General features: G+C 45.6%; 1 protein-coding gene across 13 annotated transcripts in view; it reads left to right on the forward strand.

Annotated features, from left to right (window-relative positions):
* The window catches only part of LOC123769197 (titin homolog), a 755105-nt gene that overhangs the window by 255917 nt on the left and 484919 nt on the right, over positions 1-14269 (forward strand). For all 13 annotated transcript variants that reach the window (XM_069317102.1, XM_069317100.1, XM_069317097.1 and 10 more), the window contains one exon: positions 8292-8424. In XM_069317102.1, the coding sequence (XP_069173203.1) occupies positions 8292-8424 (133 nt within the window). The remainder of the gene's footprint in view (positions 1-8291; positions 8425-14269) is intronic.

Raw genomic sequence — 14269 nt, forward strand, 5'->3', positions numbered from 1 at the left:
CGTAATACAAATAAGGGGAGGAGGACGGAACAGTTTGGCACTAATTGTATATGACTCTTAAGTATGGTTCCTTGTATGTATGATATCCCTGAGTATGGTACCATGTATAAATGGTACCCCTGAGTATGGTACCATGTATAAATGGTACCCCTGAGTATGGTACCATGTATAAATGGTACCCCTGAGTATGGTACCATGTATAAATGGTATCCCTGAGTATGGTACCATGTATAAATGGTACCCCTGAGTATGGTACCATGTATAAATGGTATCCCCGAGTATGGTACCATGTATAAATGGTACCCCTGAGTATGGTACCATGTATAAATGGTACCCCCGAGTATGGTACCATGTATAAATGGTACCCCCGAGTATGGTACCATGTATAAATGGTACCCCCGAGTATGGTACCATGTATAAATGGTACCCCCGAGTATGGTACCATGTATAAATGGTACCCCCGAGTACGGTACCATGTATAACCATCTCTCACAGCGCCTGAAGCACCTCGTCTTAACACCTAAAACGGCGAACAGCCCCAACATATGGTCGTCAGACCCCCCCCCCCCCCCACTCCCCCTTACATGGTTGCGTGACGTCACGGCCCGGGGGGGGGGAGGGTTGAATACGACTGACGTCATCTAGTCACGCGAACGCATATTTCGCGCTGTTTTCTAGCCAGTAAATACTCTTCATTTCGTACGCTGGCATCCCGTAGCGTACGGATGTAAATGTTCCGTTCATCTGGGCTCTAGGGGACTCGAACCGCTGACCCTGTGAGTGTGAGACCTTAGGCTTTTAGGAATGTATATGCATTCAATGTGTGTGTGTGTGTGTGTGTGTGTGTGTGTGTGTGTACGGGTTTGGGGGTGGGTGGGGTGGGGAGGTAGTGTACATTAGCGTATAAACGTGGGTGGTAGTGTTATCCGGGTGTGGTTTCATTGCACTGTTGTGGTTGGTCTCCTCGGCAAGTGTCTCCTGGTAAACGCTTGAAGGGGGGTAAAGGTATGACAAAGGTAACGTATGATGTGATATGTGATGAACCACAGGAACCTGGGAGGGTATGTGTGGGGGCAGGTGGCATTAGGAGTGGCTGGGTGGGTGTGTCTGTGATGTCTGTCTGGGTGATTGATTGATTGATGAAGATTAAGCCACCCGAGAGGTGGCACAAGCATGAATAACACACACACACACACACACACACACACACACACACACACACACACACACACATACACACATCTCTCAGGAACCTGTACACCTGTTGATTGACGGTTGAGAGGCGGGACCAAAGAGCCAAAGCTTAACCCCCGTAAGCACAATCAGGTGAGTACAATTAGGTGAGTACACACACACACACACACACACACACACACACACACACACACACACACACACACACACACACACACACACACACACACACACACACATTACACACACACACACACACACACACACACACACACACACACACACACACACACACACACACACACACACACACACACACACACATACACACATACACACACATACACACACACACATACACACACACATCCTCCAAGAGGACTTAAACAGGCTGCAGAGATGGTCAGGGAAATGGCTACTGGAGTTTAACACCAGTAAATGTAAAGTTATGGAAATGGGATCAGGTGACAGGAGACCAAAGGGACAGTACACAATGAAGGGGAACAGCCTACCTGTAACGATTCGAGAAAGAGACCTGGGAGTGGATGTGACACCTAATCTAACTCCTAAGGCACTTATAAATAGGATAACGACAGCAGCGTACTCTACACTGGCGAAAATTAGAACTTCATTCAGAAACCTAAATGAGGAAGCTTTTAGGGCGCTTTACACTGCCTACGTGAGACCCGTCTTAGAGTATGCCGCGCCATCATGGAGCCCCCACCTGAAGAAACACATAAAGAAACTGGAGAAGGTTCAGAGGTTTGCGACGAGGCTTGTCCCAGAGCTACGAGGGATGGGATATGAAGAGCGGCTGAAGGAACTGAACCTTACGACACTAGAGAAAAGAAGGGAGAGAGGAGATATGATAGGGACATATAAAATACTCAGGGGAATTGACAAAGTGGAAATAGATGAAATGTTCACACGTAATAATAACAGAACGAGGGGACATGGGTGGAAACTGGAAACTCAGATGAGTCACAGAGATGTTAGGAAGTTTTCTTTTAGCGTGAGAGTAGTAGAAAAATGGAATGCACTTGGGGAACAGGTTGTGGAAGCAAATACTATTCATACTTTTAAAACTAGGTATGATAGGGAAATGGGACAGGAGTCATTGCTGTAAACAACCGATAGCTAGAAAGGCGGGATCCAAGAGTCAATGCTCGATCCTGCAAGCACATATAGGTGAGTACACACACACACACACACACACACACACACACACACACACACACACACACACACACACACACACACACACACACACACACACACACACACAGTCTTAGAGTATGCCGCCTCATCATGGAGTCCCCATCTGAAGAAGCATATAATGAAACTGGAAAAGGTTCAGAGGTTTGCAACGAGACTCGTCCCAGAGCTACGAGGGATGGGGTATGAGGAGCGCCTGAGGGAACTGTACCTTACGACACTAGAAAGAAGAAGGGAGAGGGGGGACATGATAGGAACGTATAAGATACTCTGAGGGATTGACAGAGTGGACATAGACGAAATGTTCACACGGAATGGTAACAGAACGAGAGGACATGGATGGAAGCTTGAAACTCAGATGAGTCACAGAGATGTTAGGAAGTTTTCTTTTAGCGTGAGAGTAGTGGGGAAATGGAATGCACTTCAGGAACAGGTTGTGGAAGCAAATACTATTCATAATTTTAAAACCAGGTATGATAGGGAAATGGGACAGGAGTCATTGCTGTAAACAACCGATGCTCGAAAGGCGGGTTCCAAGAGTCAATGCTCGATCCTGCAGACACAACTAGGTGAGTACACACACACACACACACACACACACACACACACACACACACACACACACACACACACACACACACACACACACACACACATCACACACACACACATCACACACACACAAGGTAGCATGGAGCATCTGGAGCGAAGGAACTTTGTAACACAGCATCAACATGGGTTCAGGGATGGCAGGTCCTGCCTCACAGGGTTACTTGAATTCTACGACCAGGCAACAAAAATAAGGCAAGAAAGAGAAGGGTGGGCAGACTGCATATTTTTGGATTGTCAGAAAGCCTTTGATACAGTGCCACACAAGAGGCTAGTGCGAAAGTTGGAGATGCAGGCTGGAGTGAGAGGGAAGGTACTCCGGTGGATAGAGGAGTACCTAAGCAACAGGAGACAACGAGTCTGTGTGAGGGGTGAGGTCTCAGATTGGCGAGACGTCACAAGTGGAGTCCCGCAGGGGTCAGTCCTTGGACCTATACTGTTTCTGGTATATGTAAATGATCTCCCAGAGGGTATAGATTCGTTCCTCTCAATGTTTGCCGACGATGCAAAAATTATGAGGAGGATTGAAACAGAGGATGATAGTAGGAGGCTACAAGATGACCTGGATAGACTGAGTGAATGGTCCAACAAATGGCTGTTGAAGTTCAACCCGAGTAAATGCAAAGTAATGAAACTAGGCAGTGGAAACAGGAGGCCAGGCACAGGATACAGAATTGGAGATGAAGTACTTAATGAAACAGACAGAGAGAAAGATCTAGGAGTTGAAATCACACCAAACCTGTCTCCTGAAACCCACATAAAGAGAATAACGTCTGCGGCATATGCGAGGCTGACTAACATCAGAACGGCGTTTAGGAACCTGTGTAAGGAAGCATTCAGAATCTTGTACACCACATATGTAAGACCAGTCCTGGAGTATGCGGCCCCAGCATGGAGCCCGTACCTTGTCAAGCACAAGATGAAGCTGGAAAAAGTCCAAAGGTATGCTACTAGACTAGTCCCAGAACTAAGAGGCATGAGTTATGAGGAAAGGCTGCGGGAAATGCACCTTACGACACTGGAAGACAGAAGAGTAAGGGGGGACATGTTCACAACCTACAAAATCCTCAGGGGAATCGACCGGGTAAACAAGGATGAACTATTCAACACTGGTGGGACGCGAACAAGGGGACACAGGTGGAAGCTGAGTACCCAAATGAGCCACAGAGACGTTAGAAAGAACTTTTTCAGTGTCAGAGTAGTTAGTAAATGGAATGCTTTAGGAAGTGATGTGGTGGAGGCTGACTCCATACACAGTTTCAAATGTAGATATGATAGAGCTCAATAGGCTCAGGAATCTGTACACCAGTTGATTGACGGTTGAGAGGCGGGACCAAAGAGCCAGAGCTCAACCCCCGCAAGCACAATTAGGTGAGTACAATTAGGTGAGTACACACACACACACATAGATGGGATCACAAGCAAGGCAAGTGAACTAAGGGAAAGAGCACAAGAAGTGAACCCAGATGTAATTGGACTCACTGAAACAAAACTCTCTGGAATCATAACGAATGCCGTGTTTCCCCAGGAGTACACAATAATAAGGAAAGAGAGGGAAGGTAGGGGAGGAGGAGGAGTGGCCCTACTCATGAGAAAGGAATGGAGTTTTAAGGAGATGACTATCCCGGGCTGTGAGGGTTTCAGAGACTACATAGCAGGCACCATGACAATGGGAGGACCAAGGATAGTAGTAGCAGTAATATATAATCCTCCACCAAATGACAGAAGACCCAGTCAAGAGTACGAAAGCAACAACATGGCAGTTAACACTATAATTGAGAGGGCAGCCTCTTCTGCCTGTAGAAATAGATCCCACCTGCTCATCATGGGGGACTTCAATCACGGCAGGATTGATTGGGAGAACAAGGAACCGCATGGAGGCGAGGATACGTGGAGAGCCAAACTACTGGAGGTGGCGACTAGAAACTTCTTAACCCAGCACGTTAGTGAACCCACAAGGATGAGAGGAAATGACGAACCAGCGAGACTCGACCTGGTTTTCACCCTGAACGACTCTGACATAAGAGAAATCAGTTTTGAGGACCCAGTAGGAATGAGCGACCACAGTGTATTGGTGTTTGAGTACCTGATTGAAGAAGGGTTATTGAACTCGAGGAGGGATACCGAAACCAAAAGGTTAGCATACCGAAAGGGAAACTATGACGAGATAAGAAATGCCTAGCAGATATAGCATGGGAAACAGAGCTCAGGGAAAAGACGGCCCAAGATATGATGGAATACATCACGCAAAAATGCAAGGATGCAGCAAACAAGTTTGTCCCAGTCCAAAAGGAAAACAGTGAAATGAAGATGAGAAACCCATGGTTTAATCAGAGATGTAGGCTAGCTAAGCAGCAAAGTAAAAGGGCATGGAGAAACTATAGGAATAACAGGACACTGGAGAGCAGAGAAAGATACCAGAATGCCAGGAATGAATATGTTAGGATGAGAAGAGAGGCAGAAAGACAATACGAAAATGACATCGCAAGCAAGGCAAAGACTCAGCCTAAATTGCTGCATAGCCACATCAGGAGAAAAACAACAGTAAAGGAACAGGTTATGAAATTAAGGTTAGGGGCAGAAGGATTCACTACAAACGACAAGGAAGTGTGTGAGGAACTGAATAAGAAATTCCAAGAGGTCTTCACCTTAGAGCAAGGAGAAATCCCAGAGATAAGAGAGGGAATAGCTAACCAGGAACCACTGGAAGAGTTTGAGATTACCAGCGGGGAAGTAAGGAAGTGTTTACTAGAATTGGATGTGACAAAGGCTATAGGCCCAGATGGAATCTCCCCTTGGATACTAAAGGAAGGAGCAGAAGAACTGTGCCTCCCGCTCTCCATGGTGTATAACAAATCACTGGCAACAGCGGAACTGCCAGAAATTTGGAAAGCAGCTAACGTAGTCCCGATATACAAGAAAGGGGATAGACAGGAGGCACTGAATTACAGATCAGTGTCCCTAACCTGCATACCATGCAAGATGATGGAGAAGATTGTGCGAAGAAAGCTAGTGGAGCACCTGGAGCGAAAGAACTTTGTAACACAGCATCAACATGGATTCAGGGATGGCAGGTCCTGCCTCACAGGGTTACTTGAATTCTACGACCAGGCAACAAAAATAAGGCAAGAAAGAGAAGGGTGGGCAGACTGCATATTTTTGGATTGTCAGAAAGCCTTTGACACAGTGCCACACAAGAGGCTAGTGAAAAAACTGGAGATGCAGGCTGGAGTGAGAGGGAAGGTACTCCGTTGGATACAGGAGTACCTAAGTAACAGGAGACAACGAGTCAGTGTGAGGGGTGAGGTCTCAGATTGGCGAGACGTTACGAGTGGAGTACCGCAGGGGTCAGTCCTTGGACCTATACTGTTTCTGATATATGTAAATGATCTTCCAGAGGGTATAAAATCGTTTCTCTCAATGTTTGCTGATGATGCAAAAATTATGAGGAGGATTGAAACTGAGGACGATAGTAGGAGGCTACAAGATGACCTAGACAGACTGAGTGAATGGTCCAATAAATGGCTGTTGAAGTTCAACCCGAGTAAATGCAAAGTAATGAAACTAGGTGGTGGAAATAGGAGGCCAAACACAGGATACAGAATAGGAGATGAAGTACTTAATGAAACGAACAGAGAGAAAGATCTAGGAGTTGATATCACACCAAACCTGTCTCCTGAAGTCCACATAAAAAGAATAACGTCTGCGGCATATGCGAGGCTGGCTAACATCAGAACAGCGTTCAGGAACCTGTGTAAGGAATCATTCAGAATCTTGTACACCACATATGTAAGACCAATCCTGGAGTATGCGGCCCCAGCATGGAGCCCGTACCTTGTCAAGCACAAGACGAAGCTGGAAAAAGTCCAAAGGTATGCCACTAGACTAGTCCCAGAACTAAGAGGCATGAGTTACGAGGAAAGGCTGCGGGAAATGCACCTTACGACACTGGAAGACAGAAGAGTAAGGGGAGACATGATCACAACCTACAAAATCCTCAGAGGAATCGACCGGGTAAACAAGGATAAACTATTCAACACTGGTGGGACGCGAACAAGGGGACACAGGTGGAAACTGAGTACCCACATGAGCCACAGAGACGTTAGAAGGAACTTTTTCAGTGTCAGAGTAGTTAACGGATGGAATGCATTAGGCAGTGATGTGGTGGAGGCTGACTCCATACACAGTTTTAAATGTAGATATGATAGAGCCCAGTAGGCTCAGGAATCTGTACACCAGTTGATTGACAGTTGAGAGGCGGGACCAAAGAGCCAAAGCTCAACCCCCGCAAGCACAAATAGGTGAGTACACACACACACACACACACACACACACACACACACACACACACACACACACACACACACACACACACACACACACACACACACACACATAAAAACAAAATTGTCAATCATTTACTACATGGTGAAAAACACACAATATGAATCTTAGACATATCAAGCTCTATTAACAACTCAACGTTAACCAAGACCACCGTGAACAACCACTACGGGCTCACCATAGCCCGTGCTACTTGAAACTTTTTGTTCCAAGGAGCGAATCTTAACAACAACAACTTGAACAACCATATAGAGCTCAGTAATGAGAACTATTAAGAGTAACTCTTTATTAAACGACATATTATTATTTGAGTGAATTTAGACTTTGATTTCATCTATTAAGATAAGCGACTTAGACCATTGCAAGATAATAGTATACCCGAAAATGATATAATTCTTGTATTCTAGCTTGCACACGAATGCAAGAATTACATAATTATAATTCCTCGTTGAACTTGTTAGCGGCGTGAAATCAATTGTGCAACACTGCAGCCTGTCATGTTCTGCGGGCAGGCCTAACATGGCCACAATTTAGGGTTTGGAGTGTTCAGTATTGTTCAGAAGGAAGAGACAGTTGTATGTTGGTTAAATGAGGCATGTTTGTTTATGTGTATAGTTTGTTGCTGAACCTTTACTGTAGAGCTTTGCATCATATATGTGTAGTAGCAGTAGCAGCAGCAGCAGCAGCAGTAATAGCAGTTGCAGCAGCAGCAACAGCAGTAGCAGCACCAGCACCAGTAGTAACAGTTGCAGCAGCAGCAGCAGTAGTAGCAGCAGCAGCAGTAGTAGCAGTAGCAGCAGCAGCAGTAGTAGCAGTTGCAGCAGCAGCAGTAGCAACAACAACAGCAGCAGCAGCAGCAGCAATAGTGAGGGTGGTGTACGTGTGGTGGTGGTAGACGCTAACATGTGCCTCTTCACTGTTCCACACAGGTATAACAAGGAGCCCATGTTCGTGCGGAAGCCTCGAACCATTGACGCGGAGGAGGGCGACCTGGTCATCATCGAGTGTGAGGTGGCAGGCGACCCCAAGCCCACCGTCACCTGGCTTCGCGACTGGCTTAAGGTAGGTCCTCCTTCAGGTCTTTCCAGTTTCCACCTGTGTCCCCTTGTGCGTGTTCCCCTTGTGTTAAATAGCCTGTCTTTATCTACCCTATCAATTTCCTTCAGAATCTTGAATGTGGTGATCATGTCCCCCCTAACTCTTCTGTCTTCCAGCGAAGTGAGGTTTAATTCCCGTAGTCTCACCTCGTAGCTCATACCTCTCAGCTCGGGTACTAGTCTGGTGGCAAACCTTTGAACCTTTTCCAGTTTAGTCTTATCCTTGACTAGATATGGACTCCATGCTGGGGCTGCATACTCCAGGATTGGCCTGACATATGTGGTATACAAAGTTCTGAATGATTCTTTACACAAGTTTCTGAATGCCGTTCGTATGTTGGCCAGCCTGGCATATGCCGCTGATGTTATCCTCTTGATATGTGCTGCAGGAGACAGGTCTGGCGTGATATCAACCCCCAAGTCTTTTTCCTTCTCTGACTCCTGAAGAATTTCCTCTCCCAGATGATACCTTGTATCTGGCCTCCTGCTCCCTACACCTATCTTCATTACATTACATTTGGTTGGGTTAAACTCTAACAACCATTTGTTCGACCATTCCTTCAGCTTGTCTAGGTCTTCTTGAAGCCTCAAACAGTCCTCTTCTGTTTTAATCCTTCTCATAATTTTAGCATCGTCCGCAAACATTGAGAGAAATGAATCGATACCCTCCGGGAGATCATTTACATATATCAGAAACAAGATAGGACCGAGTACAGAGCCCTGTGGGACTCCACTGGTGACTTCACGCCAATCGGAGGTCTCACCCTTCACCGTAACTCTCTGCTTCCTATTGCTTAGATACTCCCTTATCCACTGGAGCACCTTACCAGCTACACCTGCCTGTCTCTCCAGCTTATGTACCAGCCTCTTATGCGGTACTGTGTCAAAGGCTTTCCGACAATCCAAGAAAATGCAGTCCGCCCAGCCCTCTCTTTCTTGCTTAATCTGTGTCACCTGATCGTAGAATTCTATCAAGCCTGTAAGGCAAGCCTGCCGTGTGTGTGTGTGTGTGTGTGTGTGTGTGTGTGTGTGTGTGTGTGTGTGTGTGTGTGTGTGTGTGTGTTAACAAGCCCTCTGAGCTGGAGTAGCTGCATCTGATGCCGTTTACGAAGTCTTCCTCCGACACATCACTTTGACTTCATTTATTCCTTCCAACGATCTGCTCCTGACAAAAAATTATTATAATATCCCTGCGGCTCATCCGGGTAATTAATGTATATCTGTATTCCTTTATTCGTGTTCCTTCTGTTTCAAATTTGGCGTTCTGGTCACTCTTTTGAATGCCATGGTTAAGTTAAGCCTATTTTGACATGGCCTATTTTGACAATTTATTTTGTTCCTTGGCTTGATGTAGGTGCTCCTTCAGGTATTGTTCCTTGGCTTGATGTAGGTACTCCTTCAGGTCTTGTTCCTTGGCTTGATGTAGGTGCTCCTTCAGGTCTTGTTCCTTGGCTTGATGTAGGTACTCCTTCAGGTCTTGTTCCTTGGCTTGATGTAGGTACTCCTTCAGGTCTTGTTCCTTGAGCCCGGGAATCAAACCCGGGCTCTTAAGACTGTGAAAAGCTGTTTGTCCCTGTGTGTTCCCCACGAATATGGTTCAGAACAACTAAGGGAAAATTATGCCAACAAAAAACAGCATTGGCAGAAACAGCTTTTGACAATTTATTTTGACAATTTATTTTGTTCCTTGGCTTGATGTAGGTGCTCCTTCAGGTATTGTTCCTTGGCTTGATGTAGGTACTCCTTCAGGTCTTGTTCCTTGGCTTGATGTAGGTGCTCCTTCAGGTCTTGTTCCTTGGCTTGATGTAGGTACTCCTTCAGGTCTTGTTCCTTGGCTTGATGTAGGTACTCCTTCAGGTCTTGTTCCTTGAGCCCGGGAATCAAACCCGGGCTCTTAAGACTGTGAAAAGCTCCCTTTAAAATTATTTCGAAACTCATTTCACGAGATTTGGGCTCCACACTAGCGGCTAACATCAAATCTGCATCTGTTTTGACTAACAAAAAACGTAAAAATGCATCTGTATTGCCTAACAAGAAACGTAAAAATGCAACTGTTCTGCCTAAAAAAAGGAATAATGCATCTGTTTTGGCTAACAAGAAACGTAAAAAATGCAACTGTTTTGACTAACAAAAAACGTAAAAATTCATCTGTTTTGCCTAACAAGAAACGTATGCACCCAAGCAACCCCCCTAACCCATCAAAGCCGATGTACACAAAATGTCAGTATTACGGAGTTTGAATGTTGACAAATAGCTCGCATTTTTAATAGCTTGGGCTATTGCGTAAGCAAATGCGACGTAGGAGGTGTGAGAGAGCAGGTGTGTGCCACACCTGACGTGTGGGTGCCGTGAACGACTCCTTGTTCAGATTCCTGAAGGCTGTCCTTGCTACGTTGGCCCAACCTTGCTTGTGCAACTGATGTTATCTGGTTGATGTGTGCCGCTGCCGGTGTAGGAGGAGTCGGTGTGATGCCCACTGCCAGGATTCATCAGGTGCTTGTGAAACCTGTACATCTTTCCTCAATCATGGCGGCTATGTTCATATTTATTTAACAGTTCAGGAGTTAAGCAGCGTAACAATCTATATACTTTATAACCATAACAATCTATATACTTTATAACCATAACAATCTATATACTTTATAACCATAATAACGTTAGAGTGGGAAATTTCGCGAGGACCCAAAGCCCCGAAATCATCTGAAGATAACCTCAAAATAACCTCAAGATAACAAGGCAATCAGATAAGAAACACTGGAACTATCCCAAGCTAGTAACAGGCACAAGGGAAACACAGGTACCTGATCAAGAAAGAACAACCATTACTTACTGAACTGACCAGGCATGGGGCAAACCCGCCCAACCGCTTTTCATTTGACAAATCCGAGGCGGCCGCAGCCCAGACAAATGCCCAGACGCAGCCCTTCACCACTAATGATACACGCAGACCCTCCCGGCCTAGACGAGATCGATCAGAGATCACTCCGCCTCCAAAGCATCCTCTTACATCCCCCCTTTTTGTCCAGAATCTCTAAACATTCGCCTCAGAAATAATGTTTTCTCTATGATAACGAACAACGGAAATTGGCAGTATCATATTTTAGTTTACAAACTGTATTAAATCTACGAATATCGTCAAAAGTTATAACGACGATCTGAAAGTTTTTTTTTTTTTTAGCCAAACAATGATTGAGATGGAGTGAATGAGGAGAGATTCAGCACATTCTCTGGATCAGTGAGGCGAGGCTCAGTCAGCAGGCTGATACCTAATGGGTCTTACTCCCTGCTGCATACCACCTCACCTGCTGTTGCTGCTGCTGCTGTTGGTTGATGAATGATGCTGCTGCTGTTTCTGCCAATGCTGTTTTTTGTTGGCATAATTTTCCCTTAGTTGTTCTGAACCATATTCGTGGGGAACACACAGGGACAAACAGCTTTTCACAGTCTTAAGAGCCCGGGTTTGATTCCCGGGCTCAAGGAACAAGACCTGAAGGAGTACCTACATCAAGCCAAGGAACAAGACCTGAAGGAGTACCTACATCAAGCCAAGGAACAAGACCTGAAGGAGCACCTACATCAAGCCAAGGAACAAGACCTGAAGGAGTACCTACATCAAGCCAAGGAACAATACCTGAAGGAGCACCTACATCAAGCCAAGGAACAAAATAAATTGTCAAAATAGGCCATGTCAAAATAGGCTTAACTTAACCATGGCATTCAAAAGAGTGACCAGAACGCCAAATTTGAAACAGAAGGAACACGAATAAAGGAATACAGATATACATTAATTACCCGGATGAGCCGCAGGGATATTATAATAATTTTTTGTCAGGAGCAGATCGTTGGAAGGAATAAATGAAGTCAAAGTGATGTGTCGGAGGAAGACTTCGTAAACGGCATCAGATGCAGCTACTCCAGCTCAGAGGGCTTGTTAACACACACACACACACACACACACACACACACACACACACACACACACACACACACACACACACGGCAGGCTTGCCTTACAGGCTTGATAGAATTCTACGATCAGGTGACACAGATTAAGCAAGAAAGAGAGGGCTGGGCGGACTGCATTTTCTTGGATTGTCGGAAAGCCTTTGACACAGTACCGCATAAGAGGCTGGTACATAAGCTGGAGAGACAGGCAGGTGTAGCTGGTAAGGTGCTCCAGTGGATAAGGGAGTATCTAAGCAATAGGAAGCAGAGAGTTACGGTGAAGGGTGAGACCTCCGATTGGCGTGAAGTCACCAGTGGAGTCCCACAGGGCTCTGTACTCGGTCCTATCTTGTTTCTGATATATGTAAATGATCTCCCGGAGGGTATCGATTCATTTCTCTCAATGTTTGCGGACGATGCTAAAATTATGAGAAGGATTAAAACAGAAGAGGACTGTTTGAGGCTTCAAGAAGACCTAGACAAGCTGAAGGAATGGTCGAACAAATGGTTGTTAGAGTTTAACCCAACCAAATGTAATGTAATGAAGATAGGTGTAGGGAGCAGGAGGCCAGATACAAGGTATCATCTGGGAGAGGAAATTCTTCAGGAGTCAGAGAAGGAAAAAGACTTGGGGGTTGATATCACGCCAGACCTGTCTCCTGCAGCACATATCAAGAGGATAACATCAGCGGCATATGCCAGGCTGGCCAACATACGAACGGCATTCAGAAACTTGTGTAAAGAATCATTCAGAACTTTGTATACCACATATGTCAGGCCAATCCTGGAGTATGCAGCCCCAGCATGGAGTCCATATCTAGTCAAGGATAAGACTAAACTGGAAAAGGTTCAAAGGTTTGCCACCAGACTAGTACCCGAGCTGAGAGGTATGAGCTACGAGGTGAGACTACGGGAATTAAACCTCACTTCGCTGGAAGACAGAAGAGTTAGGGGGGACATGATCACCACATTCAAGATTCTGAAGGAAATTGATAGGGTAGATAAAGACAGGCTATTTAACACAAGGGGAACACGCACAAGGGGACACAGGTGGAAACTGAGTGCCCAAATGAGCCACAGAGATATTAGAAAGAACTTTTTTAGTGTCAAAGTGGTTGACAAATGGAATGCATTAGGAAGTGATGTGATGGAGGCTGACTCCATACACAGTTTCAAGTGTAGATATGATTGAGCCCAATAGGCTCAGGAATCTGTACACCTGTTGATTGACGGTTGAGAGGCGGGACCAAAGAGCCAGAGCTCAACCCCCGCAAACACAACTAGGTGAGTACACACACACACACACACACACACACACACACACACACACACACACACACACACACACACACACACACACACACACACACACACACACACACACACACACACACACACACACACACACACCTGTAGTTTCAGGAACCTGTACACCTGTTGATTGACGGTTGAGAGGCGGGACCAAAGAGCCAAAGCTCAACCCCCGCAAGCACAAATAGGTGAGTACAAACGATACGATAACCACATGATATGATAAGGGGAGACATGATAACCACCTACAAAATTCTCAAGGGAATTGACAGGATGGACAAAGACAAACTCTTCAGCACGGGTGGGACACGAACAAGGGGACACAGGTGGAAACTTAGTACCCAGATGAGCCACACAGACGTTAGAAAGAGTTTTTTTCAGTGTTTGAGTAGTTAACAGATGGAATGCACTGTTAAGTGATGTGGTGGAGGCTGACTCCATACACAGTTTCAAATGTAGATATGATTGAGCCCAATAGGCTCAAAAATCTGTACACCAGTTGATTGGCAGTTGAGAGATGGGATCAAAGAACGAGAGCTCAACTACCGTAAACA

The sequence above is a fragment of the Procambarus clarkii genome, chromosome 86 (genome assembly GCF_040958095.1).
Source record: "Procambarus clarkii isolate CNS0578487 chromosome 86, FALCON_Pclarkii_2.0, whole genome shotgun sequence".
Lineage (NCBI taxonomy): Eukaryota > Metazoa > Arthropoda > Malacostraca > Decapoda > Cambaridae > Procambarus > Procambarus clarkii.